At 41.6% G+C, this 21,194-nt stretch overlaps 1 protein-coding gene across 2 annotated transcripts in view; it reads right to left on the bottom strand.

Moving 5' to 3' along the window:
• ARIH1 (ariadne RBR E3 ubiquitin protein ligase 1) overlaps positions 1 to 21,194 on the bottom strand; it is a 52,330-nt gene that overhangs the window by 25,875 nt on the left and 5,261 nt on the right. For both annotated transcript variants that reach the window (XM_077918790.1, XM_028706606.2), the window contains exons 2-3: positions 10,783 to 10,850; positions 4,201 to 4,345 (exon numbers count right to left, since the gene is read on the bottom strand). In XM_077918790.1, the coding sequence (XP_077774916.1) occupies positions 4,201 to 4,345; positions 10,783 to 10,850 (213 nt within the window). The remainder of the gene's footprint in view (positions 1 to 4,200; positions 4,346 to 10,782; positions 10,851 to 21,194) is intronic.

Below are 21,194 nucleotides of genomic sequence, written 5' to 3'. Positions count from 1 at the left end.
CTCACATTTTCTTCAAGATTAATTCATTATTCTACACTTTTTAAAAACATTGCTAACGAAAGGTAGCTAGTCAGTGATAAGGATTAAAATCCCACAAAGATTAGTTGGGCCTAAATCCATTTTTCATCCATCTGCCAACATTAATTGTGCTTAACTCCTCTTGGGACATTAAGAATATCAGGTTGAATTTTTTTAAAAAAGATGACAAACTATTATAAAAAACACGTGCTAGGGAAGGATAACGGATATTTGGAAGTGCTATACAACAGGATGATGCACCATGGACCAAAACAGATTAGAACAAAAAAATTTAAGGATCCCTTTGTACAACAGTTTACGAAATATACAAAGGGAAATAATTTTAGAAAGAAATTAATTTTGAGACTACTTTGGTTTACAGGTAGCCCCCTACTTAATACATGTTCATAAAGACATCACTGAACCATCACTAAAAAAGCAGAAAGGGGGTGGGGTGTTTTGCAGGGCTTTTCACTGGGTTTCAGTTATGCACATAATTCCACAAATGGGGAGCCACTGCAGAAAATGCCCATTCTTGTGTTGCCACACTGCAAACCTCTCATGGAGGAGGCACACAAAGAAAGGCCTCAGATGATGATCTCAGGGTCCAGGGTAAGCTCATATGGGGAGAGGTGGTCCTTGTGCAGTCCTAAGCCGTTTAAGGCTTTATAGGTCAAAATAAGCACTTTGAATTGTGCCTGGAAACTAATTGGCAGCCAGTGCAGTCGGACCAGGATCGGTGTAATATGCTCAAACAGTCTTGTCCCAGTGAGCAACCTGGCTGCTGAATTCTTCACCAGCTGAAGTTTCTGAACCATCTTCAGAGGCAGCCCTATGTATAACACATTGCTGTAAAGATACTAGAACATAGAGAGGCTCTAGGCTGGCTCTGTCCAGATAGAGGTACATGGGGGCCACCACCCCAAGCTGATGGAAGGCACTCCATGCCACTGAGGTCACCTGAGCCTCAAGCGACAGCCAAGGATCCAAGCTGCATACCCAACTCCTTCATAGGCAGTGTAACCTCATGAAGAACAAGCAGTCACACGGTCTAAGGAACCATGCACTACCAATGCCTCAATCTTATCTGGATTGAGCTCGTTTGTTGGCTCTCATCCACTCTACTACCGAAGCAAGACAACAGTCCAACACAAGCACTGCCTCACCTGCAGATACAGAGAAGTAGAATTGTGTGCCATCAGCATATTGCCAACAACATACTCCAAACCTCTGGATAACCCCTTTCAGTGGTTTAATGTAGATGTTAAACAGCATAGGGCACTGGTTTTTAACCAGTGTGCTGAGGCACCCTGGGGTGGCTTGAGGAACATTCAGGGGAGCCTTGGGGGGCACCCTCTAATTAACTTGCAGCCCATATCTTCCTGCATATTCTCTCTCTCTTTTTCTCCCTGAGGAACATTCGGGGAACTGGCAACTTTAACCTGCAGCCCATTATCTTCCCGAAATAAAACAGTGGCAAAAAAGTGGGGAAACACTTTTGCATGACTTAAATCTCTCCCCCCCCCCCCCAAAAAAAAAATTCTCCCCAGCTTCAGTAACTAACAGTTCCTTAGTTTTACACTTGAGAAATGTAAGAAAACAGCAAAGTAGCTTGATGGTGTGTATGTGTGTCCTATAAGAAGGGATTTAAACATAACCCTGAAAGTGAGGAGTGTCTTCTGTGTTTCTCTCTCCTTCTGCCCTCAACATTCCTCCTCATTCTTCTTCTCTACCTCTCCCTGCAGGCAACCTACTCCTCCTTAACAGTCACCAAGCTTTATGGGGACAGGGAGAATGTTGCAGGAAAGAGCCATGTATGCATGTGCATCCTGTGTTTCTCGGTTTCCTTCCCCACAATAAGGAAATACTTCTGATCTTAATATTGTTTTGCGCTCTCCCCAACCCAATGTACACTCTAATTTCAGGAAAGGCAGGCTAGGGTTGCCACGTGGAATGGGTCAGCTTGGCCCTGCAAAGCAGCGGCATTGCTTGGGTTCCCGCCGGCACGTGCTCCCACTTACAGACGTGCCAAAAATGGTGCCAAAAAGAGGGAGGGCAGAATGGAAGGAAATCCCACTTATGTGTGTCCTGTGTAACGGAACCCCAGTGTAAGTGGCTGGTGGACTCAAAGGGAGCCATGGACTCAAAAAGGTTGAAAACCACTGACATAGAAGATAAAATTGAACCTTGCAGAACCCTACATTGAAGGCTCCATGGGGAACACCCCTTGAGCAACACCCATCCAAGTAGGATCCAAATGCTTTGGAACATTGTGATGCACCGTATGCCAGCTAAAGGAGTAACTCAGTATCAACTGGCAAGTATAAAAGCATTTGAGACTGCCTTGAAGTTGGATAGCATTCATATATACAATTATGGTTTAACTTGTGCACAATGATCCAAACAAATGATATAAGAACCAAAAGGATACACAATAAAAGAAAGTGAATGCAAGACAACACATGAAGATATTGCATTTTACTTAGGAAACTCAATTTTTATTACTTGCTGACTGGCATTAGAACGTGTTATAAAATTAAATTACATGAAGTCAGAAGTACTTGGATAGAAATCCCATAAAACAGAAGCAAAGTTAAATGACTTCATGAAATTCTTAGAAGAACAATGTTACCAAGACGTTATTGAGATGAAAAAAGAAGCGGATAATCTCACAAAACAGCATTTTCCAAATGTTTGAGAAACCCTGGGATTCCCTAGTAAGATCAAATAATATATCCCTGCAAAGGCAGGTTGAATGTCACTGTTAATCTTCAATATGGAGTATACTGGAAATGTTGGTCACATTGGAAGTCACAGAGAATGCAAATGGAGTAACACCGAGATTCAAAAAGGTTTGCAGGGGTCCAATGTGAATTGAGTATGTGTCCTACAACATTCCCCCCAAATCTTCTGCTATAATGCAGAAGAGGGAGGCTGTGCCTTGGCAAGCAAGTCAATGAGAGTAACACTTGGAAGCCATATAATTTGAAGAACAATGTCAAAGATCCATATTCAACTAGAAATATGAGCCTTAATCAAGTTAAATTATTGGTTAATAGCTATACCTTTTGATTATTCTTGAATCATTAGAAATACACATTACTCACTAGTGTCATATTTATTACTTGCACCAAAACAAACAGCAAAAACTCTGGCAAACTTCAAATCTTTTAACCATGAAGTAAGAGTTAAATAAAGTGTGCTACACAGCTCAAACAATGAAACAGTAATGCTTAAAGAATAGACTGTATAAAAACTTCAAGGAAAATTTAGCAATCATTTATTGCATTCCAAAAATTACAATATTGATACAAGTGCATTATGATAAGCTTATTAGTTTTGAAATACATGTGTTATTTTCCTGTTCCCTATTTGTATAAAAGAATAAGTTTTATTATTAGCCTAATATACAGTGGTACCTCGCAAGACGAATGCCTCGCAAGACAAAAAACTCGCTAGACGAAAGGTTTTTCCGTTTTCGATTTGCCTCGCAAGACGAATTTCCCCTATGGGCTTGCTTCGCAAGACGAAAACGTCTCGCGACTTTGTTTTCTTTGTCTAAAAACAAAGACATGTTTTGTTTATAAAGTTAATTTATTTTCCCTTCAATTTTTGAACTGCTCTTTACAGTATGTGTGACTTTAAAGAGCAGTTAATAAACTGTTGTTGTACCAAATTTGGCTTTGTTTGGACTTTTTTTGACCATAGGAACGCATTAATTGATTTTCAATGCATTCCTATGGGATTTCGTGCTTCGCAAGACGAAAAATTCGCTAGACGACAAAAATTGCGGAACGAATTAATTTCGTCTTGCGGGGCACCACTGTATAGCTTTACTGAAATATTTATATTAAAAGAAAAAGAAGCCTAGTTCTCAAACAACAAATAAGGAAAACCTGTTTCTACCATGTACCACTTCAGCCTGTAGGAAGAGGTTACATTAAATGTTCCTCTAGTCTATACAAAAGAACTCCCTGTGCAGGGAAAACACATGTGTCAGAGAGAAGATAGCTAGATGAAGGCCAAGACAGATATAGGAAAGACTACTGGCTATTATCTTCCATAACAACCCATATACAAATTGGCTAAATTGCAGACATCCAAAATAAGAGTTTAGAAGTCAAATGAGACAATGTTTTAAAGAATTAAATGCTTTAAATGCCTTTTTTTAAAGTTACTCACAGAGTTAGGATAGTTCAAATAGCAGATCTGGCAAGGCATGTCCTGTGCAGATGACCTTGTGCTCATCTGACGTGTTCGAGACTTTTTACTAGGATTAATTACATGACATTCTGCAAAGAGCTTCTCCAGGTTGCCATCAAAGTACCTGCATAAACAGAAAAGGGAAGTGAAGCCAAAGTTTAAAAACAACAAAATAAAACTGTTCTTCACTTGAGAATAGTAGTTAGAGATTGAGTAAGTAAGGAGGAGCTTCTCAGTCCTTATTTAAAATGGGAAGTGGCCTATTCTTTCTCCACCACCTATGCCTCACCTTGCCATTTGTACTGGCCCTGTAAAACTGTGAAGATAAGGCAACTCAAATAGCCCTGCAATGTTTGCAGCTAGGAAAACACCAACAGTCAAAGGCTACAAAGTTCAGGACAGGCGCATCTAGGCTGCCTTGCTTCAAGAACTTCCTGCATCAAAGGAGTAGTTCAGGTCCATGCCCTTCCTAGTATATGTGCAGTGTTTTGGATCACCAACCTTAGATCTGTAGGTAGCCAAGACATTTTTAAAAACAACTATAAAACAGTTGTTGTTTGGATTGTCAAGATGGCAACTTATCAAAGCATCTTCAAATTTAGCCTTTGGAGTGTAAATTAGGACTTGCGCAGACAGCAGGTCTGCTATGCAACAATTGCTCACAGGGAAAAAAATATATTTCCAGTTTCTTCCGAAGTTACCTGTGAAAACTTTGGACAAATTCTTCCGTTTAGCAACTCTAGTTTCCAAAATACGTAACATTGCTGTACTCTGTTATGCTGCCTAGGGCATACTTCATAATAAATTCATCCCCACCCAATTCCCGGTGCTGTCATAGTGCACTTTTTAAAAACCTCGATTAAAACACCACCAACAACAAACAACAACAAGCAAGCAAGTCCATCTACCTGTGCAGATTAACACCTCAAGAACCTTCTCTAACAAGCCATGCTTTCAATTCCTACAGTAATGTCCTGCCACTTCCGAGTTTCTGCAACAGATCTTCCTGCCTCTATTACGTTTAAACAGGAGTTGCATTAAGATAGGAGAAACTATGCTGTTTCAGCTAATGGTTTTAGTTCAAGTAGCAGACAAGATGCTTTGCAAGCAGAAGCTGCCAGGTTCAGTTCTCATCCTCTCCAAATTGCATTCAGAAAGACCCCATCTAAAGCCCTGGAAAACTGTTGTCAGTGAGTATACTAAATGTTGAGCTAAATGGACCAACGGTCCCATTTGTTGTAAAGCAGCTTCCTATGGTTCTAATCCTTGCAATTTCTGCAGCTGCTGCTCTCATTGCTTAGAATAACCAACTGCCTGATCATGAGCCATCCAACTGGAAATTTCAAAAGCAGCAGCCATCTTTATTTCTCGAGTGACATAATAAATGGGCCGTGTCTGAGTCAGGTCTGTGATAGCCTGGTATTTAAGGCCACTCAAAGAATGAATGGAAACCATTGAATACTCTGGGGGAGAGGTGGGGGAGGAAAGAGCTTACCCAGTTGGGGCAGCTGTTGGAAACTTGCCCTCTCACAGGTCTTGCTAAACCCCTTACAGGAGAAAAACAAGAAGGAACTCTTAAATTATGCCAAGATGGGCATTTCCTATTATCTAACACAACTAACAAAGTGTAACATAAAATATTAACAAGAGTGTTGCAGCACATTTTTGTACAGGCATCAGATTAATCTGTTGCTTAGAAGAGAGTGTCAATAGTAGAATGGCAGACATTTGCCATTTACAGTGGTACCTCAGGTTAAGTACTTAATTCGTTCCAGAGGTCTGTACTTAACCTGAAACAGTTCTTAACCTGAAGCACCACTTTAGCTAATCGGGCCTCCAGCTGCCGCCACGCTGCCAGAGCACAATTTCTGTTCTCATCCTGAAGCAAAGTTCTTAACTGAGGTACTATTTCTGGGTTAGTGGAGTCTGTAACCTGAAGTGTATGTAACCCGAGGTACCACTGTACCGTATTTTCCCGTGTATATAAGATGAGGTTTTTTGCTAAAAAAAAATAGTAAAAAATTGGGGGTTGTCTTGTACACGGAACATGGGCCTCTGGGGGAATTTTAAAATATTTAAGCATATGTCCAGGATTTTGGCTTGGGTGGGTCGAGGCAGTCCCTCCTGCAGGCATCCCCCCTTTCTCCAGCCCCCCCCCCAGGCTACATGCTAGCAATTGGCTCACCTCCTGAAGTCCCCGCTGGCTCGACCACTGGATCAAGAACAGCTGCCGCCGCCGCCGAGAACTGCCTCAGCTACCTCTCCTTGCCCTTCTTTCCTCTTTTTCCTCTTCCCCCCAACCCGCTCACCACCTTCCTCAGCCTAGTTTGCTTGACGGCATGGCCCGACGCAGAGCAGCCGCTGCCTTCCTCCGGCTCTTCCTTGGCATCCTGCTTAGGAGCCTGCTTTCCCGCTGCAGCAGCTGCCACCGAGGGGAAGTGTGTGGTGCCCCAGTCGCTGCCTTTGCTTCTTGCTGGACACTTTGAGGGTGATCACCCCAAAAAAGATCAACAACTTGCCGCTGCCAATCATCCAGATTTTCACTTCTATTTTAGGGTTTCCTTTTCTTAATTTTGGGTTAAAAAAAATAGGGGTTGTCTTATACAGTGGTGCCTCGCAAGACGAAATTAATTCGTTCCGCGAGTTTTGTCGTCTTGCGATTTTTTTCGTCTTGCGAAGCACAGTGTCGGGAAAGTTTTGGAAAAGCTTCAAAAATCACCAAAGTCTTTAAAAACCTCAAAAAAGGCTACCACGCCGCGTGCTATGAGTTGCTCCTCGAAGTCAAGTCGCAACTGTATTAACGGTGTTAAGAAAAAGGAAACAAACTTGCAAGACATTTCCATCTTGCAAAGCAAGCCCATAGGGAAAATCGTCTTGCGAAGCAGCTCAAAAAACAAAAAACCCTTTCGTCTAGCGAGTTTTTTGTCTCGCGAGGCATTCGTCTTGCGAGGTACCACTGTACATAGGGGTGTCTTATACATGGAAAAATATGGTATTTATTTATCTCAACGATCTGCACACCACCTAACAACCACTGCTTATAAGTACAGTGGGTTTACAAACAATACAAAAATTCAGTTAATTCAGTTAAAATTAACTAAGAAGTCACAAAAGCTTAATCAAAATGCCTGAAGTCCAACAGGGCCAGGAGAAAGTTACACAGAATTGGGCTGATATGGAACACACGGTTTCTAGTGGATGGATGAAAGCCATGTGACTATACCTCCAGTATCAGAAACAACATGTCTTGTGATTCTCAGCAGCTGGTATTAACAGAGGAAGAGTTCTATTACACTCATTTTCTTCTTGTGGGCTTCATATATGCATCTGGCTGGACATGGTGAGATCAGAATGCTGCACTACTGGGGTCTTGGGTCTAGTCAAATTTAACATGACTTGGAAGCTGAACGCCGGCTCCCTCGGCCAATAAAGCGAGATGAGCGCCGCAACCCCAGAGTCGTCCGCGACTACACCTAATGGTCAGGGGTCCCTTTACCTTTAAGGACAAATATTGCTTTGCCATTGTATAACAAGTTTAAATTCAAGTTTAAATTCCTAATCAATGCTGAATCAAGCAACCTAGCTATAATAAGCGGAAACCGCTTCCTAGAATTACTGTACAATATTATGTGTAATTGTAAATGAGACAGGAGGAGAAGAAAAAAGTGGGAAATCCAAAGGATTTGGAATCAAAGAGATTCTGGAAGAATACTTCTATCATTTCAGAGCAAGGGATTTTCCTAATAGTTTGCCCAAGAGGATTTCAAAGCAGCTAAATAGCAGATTACATCAGTTTACACATGGAAGAGCATCCTTTAATAGATTCACAAGCATTACTGGAATGAAAAGCTATATCACAAATGGAATCTGTTCCAAAATAAATGTAATCAAGTTACCAATAATATTCCTTGGGACACCTGGAATAAGTGCCACACAACTAATGTATATTTTTCCTACTGGGTAGTGTTTGCTATGCTACCTGAAAGCTATGCTCTTTAAAACAAAAAAACAAAGCAAGCAAACAGCCAGCCGGTGTCATGCTTTATTCTTGGTGAAAACATGGACCACCAGTAGTTATGTGATTTTCTAGCATGAAAAAAAAGCTTAATGAATCCATTTACAACTTTTCGACTTTACTAGCAATTTTTCTGAAGTGTAAGACACAATTACTCAACCTCATTTCCCTACTCAGTTGTCTGCTGTTCCAAACAAGAGAAAAATAGGCACTTCAGATATGACTTTACCATTCTCTTAACTAAGGTTCCCATCTTTTACACCAATATTTTTAATAGCTGGATCCAGCTTTTTCTAAATAGATTTAAACCACATTTCTCTTTTACAATCTTTTCTTGGTGATTTAAATTGCGGACTTGACTATGCTACCACTCAGTGGATTTGTAACTGGCTGACTGACCGAACCCAAAGGGTGCTCATCAATGGTTCCTATTCATCCTGGAGAAGAGTAACTAGTGGGGTGCCACAGGGTTCTGTCTTGGGCCCGGTCTTATTCAACATCTTTATCAACGACTTGGATGATGGACTCAAGGGCATCCTGATCAAATTTGCAGATGACACCAAACTGGGAGGGGTGGCTAACACCCCAGAGGACAGGATCACACTTCAAAACGACCTTGACAGATTAGAGAACTGGGCCAAAACAAACAAGATGAATTTTAACAGGGAGAAATGTAAAGTATTGCACTTGGGCAAAAAAAATGAGAGGCACAAATACAAGATGGGTGACACCTGGCTTGAGAGCAGTACATGTGAAAAGGATCTAGGAGTCTTGGTGGACCACAAACTTGACATGAGCCAACAGTGTGACGCGGCAGCTAAAAAAGCCAATGCAATTCTGGGCTGCATCAATAGGAGTATAGCATCTAGATCAAGGGAAGTAATAGTGCCACTGTATTCTGCTCTGGTCAGACCTCACCTGGAGTACTGTGTCCAGTTCTGGGCACCACAGTTCAAGAAGGACACTGACAAACTGGAACGTGTCCAGAGGAGGGCAACCAAAATGGTCAAAGGTCTGGAAACGATGCCTTATGAGGAACGGCTAAGGGAGCTGGGCATGTTTAGCCTGGAGAAGAGGAGGTTAAGGGGTGATATGATAGCCATGTTCAAATATATAAAAGGATGTCACATAGAGGAGGGAGAAAGGTTGTTTTCTGCTGCTCCAGAGAAGCGGACACGGAGCAATGGATCCAAACTACAAGAAAGAAGATTCCACCTAAACATTAGGAAGAACTTCCTGACAGTAAGAGCTGTTCGACAGTGGAATTTGCTGCCAAGGAGTGTGGTGGAGTCTCCTTCTTTGGAGGTCTTTAAGCAGAGGCTTGACAACCATATGTCAGGAGTGCTCTGATGGTGTTTCCTGCTTGGCAGGGGGTTGGACTCGATGGCCCTTGTGGTCTCTTCCAACTCTATGATTCTATGATTCTAAATTCCTCTATCTTGAAAGCAGCTGGAGCACAATGAAGAAGGCCACATTTTAACTTGGTTGAGGAATCAGAAAAGCACCAGATTCTTCAAATTTATCTTTGCAACTATGAAGGGTAGATTGTCAATCTCAGACACTATGGTTGTGGATGAAAGTAGCTGCAGACTAGCAACTTCTGACAAGCCACAGACTCCCTACCTCCATCACTTTTTCCTCTTGTATCATATTTCTCATGTTACTCTTTGAACTGGGAATTTTAAAAAGATTTTTTTAGACAGTGTGTTGGACATTTTAAGTGCAACAACAATGAATGCTGAAAGTGCCTCATGCCATGGCGTACCATTTCCATGAGTCCAACTCTGAACTCCTCATGGGAGTTAGAGAAGGAACTCTTTTGATTTGAGAATATTTGGCTTCCTTGCAGTTGCTTAACCTCCACATTTCCATGTTGGCAGAGTTCAAATACAACTTGGAAAAAAGAAACAAGATCTGCATTTCCAGAAAATAGTGTTTTATTATAGCAACACTCAAGCTACAAATTAAACGCAGCAAGACACAAGCCAGTTAGCTCTGCCCACATTATATGGTTGTTCAATATATGTCAACAGCAACGTAGCCTGACATTAATACAATGAGTATTGTCAGGTACAAGCAAGGGCCAGGATAAGTAAAATCACCCAGATTTGAAAACTCTCTCCAGTTACCACCCAGGACCATGTTTACACTTGCACTGAGGGTTATGAAACCCTAAGGAGAACAAATTGTAAAAGACGGGCATATTCAATATAAAAAGGCAGTACCCTGCATGTATCTCTTGGGAACAGGAGGCTTCTCCCTGACCCCACCCTTGTCCCCTCCACTCTGCCACCACAACCTTAAAACACAGCAAGTCTCACATTCAGCCATCTGATTGCCTCTAACATAGGCAACTGGTGACTGTCTAGATAGAATGAAGCACTCAGGGTGGCTTGAACACCATTTTCTTCACTAAGAGAACTTGCTCTCACAAAAATCTGAAAATCATTGTGAATGCTTATCTGCAGCCAAGTTTAGATAACTGAAATACTAAACCTACCAGGTTACCAGAACACTTTCCAGAAGGAGAAAAGCGGTTTGCTTACCTTTCCATCAGCTTTTCTTTATCCCAGTTGAAATGACTAAGGAGTATCCTGGTGATAGTTGCTGGATTCTAGAAAAAGGGGGGGAAATGTCATGGTAGAAGTTAATGAGCAGCAAAACAGAGGCATGCCCATGAAGAACTGGAAGTTTAACATGCGTAGGCATCAAAGCTCCAATATACATTTACATCCCCCTTCCTCCAAGGAGCTCTGGGCCGTACAGTCGAGAAATATTTTGCACAGGGGTTCCATTGCCCTTGCACACAATGGCGGACATGATTTGACACGATGCTAAGCTCTGGAGGTAATCGGTGTCTCAGAGTGCAGTGTCACAAATGGGTGAACCTCTGTTTATGGTAGTGGTGGGAAAATTGTAGCCTTGCTAATATTGCTGGACTACAACTCCCATCATGCCTGACTGCCTGGCCATGCTGGCTGGGATGATGGGAGCCCCACAATAGGGAGAGGGTCACAGGTTAGCCACCCTGGCAAGTAAAAACAAGTTTTAAAGTTACATTAAAAAAACACAGACACCTTGCTTTTGATTACAGTGTGCCTATGTTTCCTGTTTTCCTAAAAGAAATCTTAAGTAATGAAGGGTTTTAGAAAAACCAAGTTCTTAAAGATGAAGACAACTGCAGATCCTTCACTATCCCCAGACTTCTCTGCAGCTGATTTCCTCCACCATATTTTGCTAGCTACACCTACCTGCTTCCTAAAAACAACACAACTTGCCAGTGTTCAAAAATCAGATATATACTCTAATCGCCAAATGGCACCTTAAACCTAGGTTACAGTCTCCACAATGGAATGTCTAGGTGCCATCCCTGCCCTCCTGGTGGAATTTGTTGTAGTTAGCATCATCATAATTTCTACACTGCTTTATATTTTAAAGAACTAATCTCAAAGCAGTTTACAACGCATTAAAACATCAAATAAAACAACCCAGAACAAAACAAATTCAAGCTTCAAAGAAAATATTTCAGACCCTTCTCTAAATGACATTTTGCTTTCCCCAGTTGCCAATTTGGCATCCGAAGATCTCCATGTCGTCACAATTGGACCCACACTAGTCGCAAAACGTGCCTGGTACCTTTCTAACACTACAACTTACACTCAGCAACAGGAATCTGTTAAGTGAGAGGACTTCATAAGGCCAGGAAGACTTACAAACGGGAAGTGCCTGAGAACTGTAGGTTGCCAGGCCCCAAGCACTACTGCTGCTAGAAGGTAAGGTTTGGGGAGGGAGAGTGACACAGGTCAAGGAACCCTTGAAAATGGCATTTGTTTATTTATGCGCCCAGCTGAAATACAAATGGTAGTTTGACTCATGTCATAAAAGCTTATTTTATTTCTAAGCCCTACTCCATCTCAGTTGCAAAGCTAAGCAACATCACTGGTTCTAGCACCCATGGACAGAAATTCAGAAATGGCTCCAACAAGACATTACTTTACACAATGAACAATATTCTAATTATCCAGCACTACTTCAGACTCATAGCACATACTACCTCAAGTACCCCAAGTATCAAAGGCCAGACATGTGGGATTTTTTTAGTAAGCTGCTATCTGGAACAAGAGTTACACTACCCAATTCTGAGTGTTGTGATTTTGACAACAGTTTTTAAGATGACAATATAAAGCCATTCAATACCTCACCCGCCAAATTCATAACCTATTTCTAAAGTTTCTAAACGTTGCCAGAAGCCTACAGTAACAATTTGTTACTTCAGAAGACTAGTGCTAGTAAAATGAATGTGCAGCACTACAAATATAAACCAAATCACAAAATCTGCCACTGTATGTTACAGCCAGGGTAGGTGGGTAGAAAACTTGTGGCACACATGCACACACAGCCTGATATTATTGGACTCCAACTCCAATCAGCTCCCCCCCAAAATAATCAATGATCAGGGACGAATTGATGGGAGTTGCAGGTTTCACAACATAGCATTTAAATATCAAGTTGCTTTGATCACTTCATTTCTATTATAGTACTATGCTACAGTTGTAAGAGATTATGGGTTTGCTACCTCAGAGGAAACTGTCAATCCTAGGACCCTGTAGAATTTGTATCCACACAAATAATCTACTAGAATGCAACAGTTTCACTGAAAAGCAACTTTGTTATGCTTGTTTATAATAGAAACACCTTCAACATTCTCTTAGAGACTTAGACCCAGAAACCACCTTTAATCCCAACACACAACACAGGGTCCACACTGGGAGGAAGGGAGATGCAAAAAAATCCTCAGATTTTAGATTGAGATATAATCCATTTATGAGTCCCACAGCACCAGTTGAAGACCAATATCTAACTGATCTCTGATTGCAAGAAAGTCAAGAGTATGCCCACAGCACAAAACTCATTTGAAGTTGCAACTCAACTAGCATGGATTATTTTTAAAAGCATCTAATGGGAGTTCCCACATCACCTTCATTCATACCCTACTCTTCAGCTACTAATGTAACACTGGAGGCAGTGGGATGAGGGAGGGGGAGATGTGTCCCGCCAGACAGTGTTGGGTTCCAACTCCCATCCGTGTCTGCCAATATGGCCAGTGCTCAGAGGGGAAGGTATCTGTGGTCCTACAAAGTGCTGACTGCCCTGGGCTTGTTACAAAACTCTTGCCCACAGTATCTGGAGGGGGGAGGGGGGAAATAACATTAGGTCCAAGCTCTGTAGACATACCTCGGGTTACAGACGCTTCAGGATGTGTTTTTTTGGGGGTTGCAGAACGCCAAAACCCGGAAGTACCGGAACAGGTTACTTCTGGGTTTCGGCAGTCGCGCATGCACAGAAGCACTAAATCACGCTTTGCGCAGAAGCCCCGAATTGCACCCCGCGCGTGCGCAGACTCGCCACTGCGGATTGCAAACGTGCATCCTGCACGGATCGCGTTCGCAACCCAAGCATCCACTGTAATTACCTAGCCGCACTAATGCAAGCAAGATTTTGTCGGTTTTTGCTATGAATTCTAAACGTTAATTAAAAAGTACTTAATCATGAATTGTGTTCATGGCTACACACCCTAGGGTTGTTCAATACAAGGGAAATGGAAGACACTTGGAAGGCAAGGAGAGAGCAAGAGAGAAACTGACTAGATATCCAGCAATATTAACCTGCCTACAGGATAAGACTAGCAAAAATTCAGTATAATTTGGGGAAGGAGCCTCCTTGCAACCCAAGCACTGGATAGGCACAGTGGTAGTTCAATGTGGAAAGACTTCAGGAGTGCTGAACTCTTGGCTCTCCCTATGGCAGTCATAGTTCAAATGTAAAAAAGCACTGCCCAGTCAATTCATCCATTTGTTTTGAACGCATGTACACACACAACATTTTAGTTAATGAAGAAGCTTTTCATTCAGCATTTCTAAAACACAACTCAAAATTACCAAAACATTCCGGCCTACCGTTCCATGTCAAACAGTTCCTGGCTAAATTTAAAAATCATTTCTACCTAATTAGACACACGCTTGACTCACAAAATTTCAGATGGCATTAGCTCTCCTACAGGCCAAGGCTCCACTTCTGTACATGTACCACTTCTACTGACTTCATTACATGCATAGCCAGCAAGTGTCTCCTACCCTTTCCCACTGAAATCCTCAGAAACCGTTCAACTGCACAAAACTAGTCACCTGAAAGTGCATGGTATCAAATGATGAAGCTTAAAATGGAAGCTAGTTTTGGTACTTAGAAGCCCGGACTCATCATTTCTCACATTACTGTTCCACTTTCCTCCAGGAAGCTCAGGGTGGCATACATCAATAGGCTTGCCACATTTTATGCACTGGCTGCCCCAATGTCACTCAGTGAGTTTTGTGGCTTGTGGGTATTCAAACTAGAGCTCCTTGAATCTAAGCTCAAAAAACTAACCAGGATTTCACACTAGCTCTCAATTAAGGGAAAGACACTAGCACCAGAAAACTAATGAAAGGGAAAAGGTAGTTTTTTCAATCAGCTCCAGTGAAAAGCTTTACACTAGAAATTTGAGACAATGGGTTTACAATCTCCTACGCTTGGTTTTATTGTATAATGATGTACAACCCACTATATTACTGCAAAATTACTCTACCTGTATCCACTTCAGGAACTGACAGTGCAAAGTGGGAAGCCCTAGAAATATTATTGCTTCAGAAAAGAGCAGCCCAGTTAATAAATTTCCACCATTACTCATGAATGAACTATGGGCTTCCATATGGTTCCACCCAAAGCTTCATTCTACCAGAAAAGTTGGGTATTTTTTCAGGGTGGAGGTGAGTTTTGGCAATCTGTTTGGGAAGAAGGAAGAGAGTGGGATGATGAAATATTGCTTTTAAGGAAAGTGTTACATTTCGTTGCATGCTGACCTGACATGGTGCACAGTACGTGTCCACATATATAATTCCCTATTTTTGCATTTAAAATAAATGTGAGCAGTGAATGGGAAAAGGTCACACCTCTGTTTGCATATATTTTAGTGACACACTTTACATCTGTGTCATTTCATACAAAACACAGTATACAGGCATATTAAAATTTGCCTAAGTGAAAGCCATCATGTAGGAAGGGTCTCTTAAGATATATGGCAAAAGAAAATGTGAGTGAAGGAAAAACATTTGAAAAAGTGGAAAAGATAAATCAAGGATATTAATGTCTTGTGTTAGGCATCTGCCAGTATATTTTGAAGGAGACAGCAGAAACACTGTGATGACCAGATATTTGAGTTTCATGCTAAAATTTCAGACATTTTCCAAAAACTAAGCTTCTAAATAGTTAGATGTCCTTAAGGGAAGGGCTGTAGTCCAATGGTAGAGAACATGTTTTGTATGCAGAGGTTCCCAGGTTCAATCTCTGGCATATTGAAAACTGAGAAAGACTGGCGTTAGTACAGGCAATAGTAACTACATGCTGGTCCAGGAGTCTGACTTGTATAAGGTGATTTTCCTATGTTAAATATTCAATATGGAACAATCCACAGCAGCACGATATGCATTTGATTAAACAGTACTGCTAAAAGGATTAATTAATACATTATTCTGGGAAAAACTAGCCTTTACCGGGGCTTGTTGCTTAAAAAAAAAAAAAAGCTTTTCGTATCCTAGTAAAGGCCATGTCAAGTCTCTTGGGCATTTTCTGCAAATGTCAAATTTACATAGTACCCATGTGTAAGTGCACCTACACTTACTGTGGTGGTGTAACATGTCCTCACAGAAATTATGATTTGACAGATGTTAAATGCCCATACAATACAACTGAATAATTTAGACAGCACTGTAATCAAGATTTTATAGGAATAGATTAGTATCAAGTGGTCACTAAGTGCAACATGCCACCCTTTTAAGAGGGAGTCTTCTCAATTGGGTTTATGCTATACAATTTTCACTGCAGAAGGTCTACTGAATTTCTACCAAAAAAATCTAGAGGAAAGTCAGAATAAATATCACAGGTATTCTCAAAACACAGCAATATGATCTGTTGGCCCCCAAGAGTTATTCAGGTTACGCATGTTTTAAAAAATATTTGCAGCCTACCCAAAAAAAAACAAACAACCCCACATAACTCAAGCCAGCTTATTCTAAACCCTTGGAGAGCAACATGTTACATAACACCCCCTTTCTACTTAGGTCTGGGCTAGTGTGATTACATGTGTGCTCTTGTTGCCCAAAGACTGCTAGTGGCAAAATAAACAGCTGTCCTATTCCAGTAGGCAACCCTCCTGAAGTTAAAAATATATCAAGGATCTGCAAGTCACTTAAGCATTGAAAGTGACAGCTTCAAGTAATGGTCTTCATTTCTGGAATGGCTGCCACAATTAGCACAGAGCTGAAATATCAGCAATATTTCAAACAAATCTATTTTACAGCCACAGAGGCTCAGAAACATTTCAAAATACTCCAAGTATGAAATTACTTTGCCAGGTTTCAAACAGAGACTATAAAAGCCTCACATTTTTTCAGTACCAATGGTTTCAGTGTGCATCATTTTAAATGACAGACAGCCTAGGCCTTTTTTTTGTACATCGGTGATAATATATGAAGTTGTGCAAACAAAATTAATGCTAGATGCAATTACAGAGCTGGAGATTGCTCCGCTATTATATTATAATCCTTCCCTTTCTCTGAAGAGCTCAGAGCAGAAAACACCCCCTCTCTTTATCCTCAAAGCCACCCTGTGAGGTAGATTCAGCTGAGACCAACTCAAGGCTCCTCAGAAGGCTTTGTGGCCAGGCAGGAATTTAAGGGAGGGTCTCTCCAACAAATCTAGCTACAGTACTACATTACCCAAGCACAGTCCACCAAACCCAGAATCAAAAGGCTTGGTTTTCCTACCACTGTCACAATTCATCTGCTTTCGAAAAACAGAGAAGTAAAAGAGTCAAATTCTGGTTGGCCAATGAGGGCCTGCAGTGCTGCCATTTCCACAACTGCCTCCATTAGCCAGTGGCAAAAAGAATATAAACCAGGCTTCCTCAACCTCAGTCCTCCAGATGTTTTTTTGGCCTACAACTCCCATGATCCCTAGCTAGCAGGACCAGTGGTCAGGGATGATGGGGATTGTAGTCTCAAAACATCTGAAGGGCCGAGGTTGAGGAAGCCTGACATAAACCTTTCTATTTATTGTTAATATTAAAGAGTTGCTTCTCTGTTAAAAGCACTCAAAGCACTGCTACAACAAAATAACCAAAAGCACGAAAACAGAGTGTCAAAGCTGGACATACGCTTGCTTACAAATCAATGGCAAGTGATCCCAAAACATCCCTGGGCATCTTTTTTGTGCTATATTATTATCATCACTACTACGGAGTCCTTTCTAACATTCAACCTAAATTTCTTTATTAAAATTTTGTGCTATTGTTTCTTACCTTAGAAACAAAAAGCATTACACCTGATCATGATCCTTCAATAAGACAGTTTCACATATATGAAAACTTGCCAATCCACTCTCATTCTTCAAACTCATGTCCTTTCACGTTGGTTAAAGGCAATGCCCAACCTTTAAACCAATTCAATTTTCCTCCAATTCTGCTTCCATCAGCAACCACTAGGGCAGTGTGGCCACATCCAACAAGCTTCATCTTCCAGTATGACACACCTATAAGTATTTTTGGACCACTCCCTGGAAATCCAGATAAAGTGGAAGTCCAAGGAACAATGAATTTTGAGCTCAATTTCAGTCCAATCCATTTTCAAGAGCTTATCAAAGGTAAGAATGACTAAAATAATTTATAACACATATCTAATTTGCGTTATCCCCCAGCTTGTACAGAAAAGGATATGGATTCAGAATTTTATAGACCTGTAGGGAAAGGGAGTTCCCACAACTGTGGGGAGACACAAAGAACACCTCTATGTGTAGTTCTGCTCCTTGGAATTGGAATCAAGAGTCACTTCCCATCAGATGTCAATCAACAAGATTAGCCGATGTCATCAATAGCACCACAGGCACACAGAAAGGTGAAAACAGGTTGAAGCAGGAAAATTAAGGGCTGTTGACAACACGAATAGTAAAATAGTAAATTTGGCACTAATCATTTGTATTTTTCTCTTGTTTTGATCTTGAGGTGAGAAGTGGGATGATATAACTTTAGGCTTTTCTTTCATATCATGGGTGCATATGTAGCTTTTATTTGGTTCATTCATGGCACTTTTCAGCCTTTGTTGATCTTAAGGTAAACAGTATTCATCTAAGTATGCATATGAATCACATGGTAGTTTAAGGAACACGACTAGTAAGCTTCCTGTCAAGGAAGCTGGATGACTTTGCTGCAGCTGAACTCTCTAGTAGTTTTTAAAGATGTTTTGAAAAAAGACTTACAAAGAAGCTTTTTAAATATGTTGAGAACCACCTGAGGAAATGTTACCAGCTAAGGAAAGATTACACTATTTGGGGCTTTTTACTGGGGAAAAGGTGAATAATGAGACACAACAGAGTTGTATGAAATATTGGCTGGTGCAGGAAAAGTGCACAGATAGGTTTGCCTCCCTCTCTCATAACACTAGAACCTGAGGCACTCCATCCAGTGAAGCTGAATGTTGGAAGGTTCTGGACAGGGGGAAAAAGGAAGTATTCATTCACACACAATATAAATCATGGAATTTGTCCCCTCAAAAAGCAGTGGTGGCCACCAATTTGGACAGGCTTTAAAAGAGGAGTAGACAAATTCAAGGAGCATGGGGCTATCAGGGACTCCTAACCATGTTGTTATATTCTCTAACTTGACTGTTGGAGGCCATATGCTCCTGAATACCAGTTGCTGGGCATTATAAGTGGGACCAGCACTGCTGCACTCCTCAAGTCCTGCGTTCAGTCTTGTTGTGAACCGCCCTGAGACCTCCAGGTATAGGGTGGTGCATAAAGTGTAATAATAATAATAATAATAATGATGATGTAAGACACATCAGGTTGTCAACTGTGAGAACAAATTGCTGGACATGACTGGTTTTTGGCTTGATCCAGCAGTACATGGGCTGAGTGCATGCTGGGGGTCACATCAATGAATGTTCCTCCATATCAAATAAAAATTCCTTCCCCATAGAAAATTAGGAGTCAGGGCCTTCTCTGATATAGCGTGCTGTGTGTAGGGTCACAAGAACATCATTTTGCACTCCGGTGTGGTACATCCAGATAGGCTAACTACTGGTTAAGCTGTATGTGAGAACTAGGCCTCACATTTATCTTTTTTCTGAGCTAATTCCGATTTTACCTTCATGCTGACTTTCCTTGGGTCTTAAGAATCATATTTATCACATGATGTAATAACAGTTCCAAAGCATGCTAGCGTATCATAACCCAGAGGTTTTCAATCTTTTTGGGTCGACAACTCCCTTGACCAACTACAGTGGTACCTCTACTTATGAACATGATCCGTCCTGGGGTGCCGCTTGCAGCCTGAAAAGTCTGTAAGTAGAGTGCCGCTACTGTACGTGCGCTTCTGCACGTGCGTCGAAAGCTGGAAGTCTACACTTCCGGGTTTGCCACATTCGCAACCCAAAAATTCGCAACATGAAGCAAACGCAACCAGAGGGATGGCTGTACATTTTTTCTGCAGCACCCCTGTGGGGATCAGGAGCCCAGTTATGTCACCCCTTGCCTGCAGAGCCGGTAGCTCCTCACGCTCTCTTAAGGAGTGTTCCCTCAGCCTCCTCTCCTCTCTCCATGGGAGTCCTCTGGGCAGCCACTGTTGCCGCCCCTGGTCTCTGAGCTGCTCCCCTGCCCCAAAGAGAGGTGCCTCCTCACACTTTCCACAAGAACCTGGAAAGTACCCCCGGCCAGCCCCAGAAGCACCATTCGCTTGGGGAGCTAGTATCCAGGGCTGCTGCATCAAACAGCTGCACAAACCTTTGGGAGGCAGAGATGCAAGAGGGCATCAGGGGAGGAAGGGAAGGCGAGCAAGAAGGTCAGAGGCTAGTATTGTCTACGGCACCCATGACCATAATTCAAGGCACCACAGGGTGCCATGGCACACTGGTTGAAAACCACTGCCATAACCCATTGGTTCCAGATACAATATGATAAGATAGCATGGATTCTGTTACTTCAATTTGTGGCACAAGCCCACTGGACAAGAATGGAGTCTAAAGTGAGAGAAGAGGGTGGAGGAAATTTGGGGGAGAAGAGAAATCAGAAAAGAAACAAGCAGCAGTGTTGTTAAAAAGGCCATGGGTAGCTGTGTCTTGCTAGCAGCTGACCTCAGGACAAAGGGAACAAAATATTCCTCAAGCCAGGGGCCACAAATACAGTTTCTTCACAAGTAAGGAGGCAGAGAACACAACAGAATCTGGACTCGGTTTGCAGGGTTGCCCATAAAAGGGAGAAAACAAGGAGATGTTGGCGAAGCAGCAGCTCCAGAACTGTTCTTGGACCAAGTCTGGGTGTTTGTCAATCCTCTTCCCTCCCTTCTGGAGTAAGCCAGAGCATGTGTCCAACAGGTATCTGTGTGAGTTCTCACTAATGCAAACATGTATCTATGTGCAAAAACCCCTATCCTACTACACATTTTGAGGCATAACACTCAAAAGCTTAAGAAGTTTCAGTAGTATTCTCTTCTTCCATGCAAAGTCCCATATGGAAAAAGTGAAGAAAAACTATCCAATGAGAATGAACAGAGAAACAGTACTAGCTACTTTATAGGGAAGTATTGAAAGCAAGTTGCAAGCCTGACTGTCAACATTACAATTTTATACAACATCACTAGTTCCAAAGTAAAAGCAAAATAGATCAACTCTTTCTATTAGAAGAACTTGTGTGCATTTCTTATCATTAGGCAAGAAGCTATTCAGAAGCCTACTTGTATTCATTCATTTGAGTTGTCTCTAAAAAAATGAATTTATTTCTTCATAGTCATGGGGATATGCTTAGTAACTTTAGACTGTAGCCGCTTGTAGTTCCATCTCTCATATCAAAAATATACCTGATTATTGTCAGAATC

This window comes from Podarcis muralis, chromosome 14 (assembly GCF_964188315.1).
Source record: "Podarcis muralis chromosome 14, rPodMur119.hap1.1, whole genome shotgun sequence".
NCBI classification, from domain to species: Eukaryota; Metazoa; Chordata; class Lepidosauria; order Squamata; family Lacertidae; genus Podarcis; species Podarcis muralis.
Note: the sequence above shows the minus strand (reverse complement) of the source record. Positions and strands in the feature narration are given on the sequence as shown.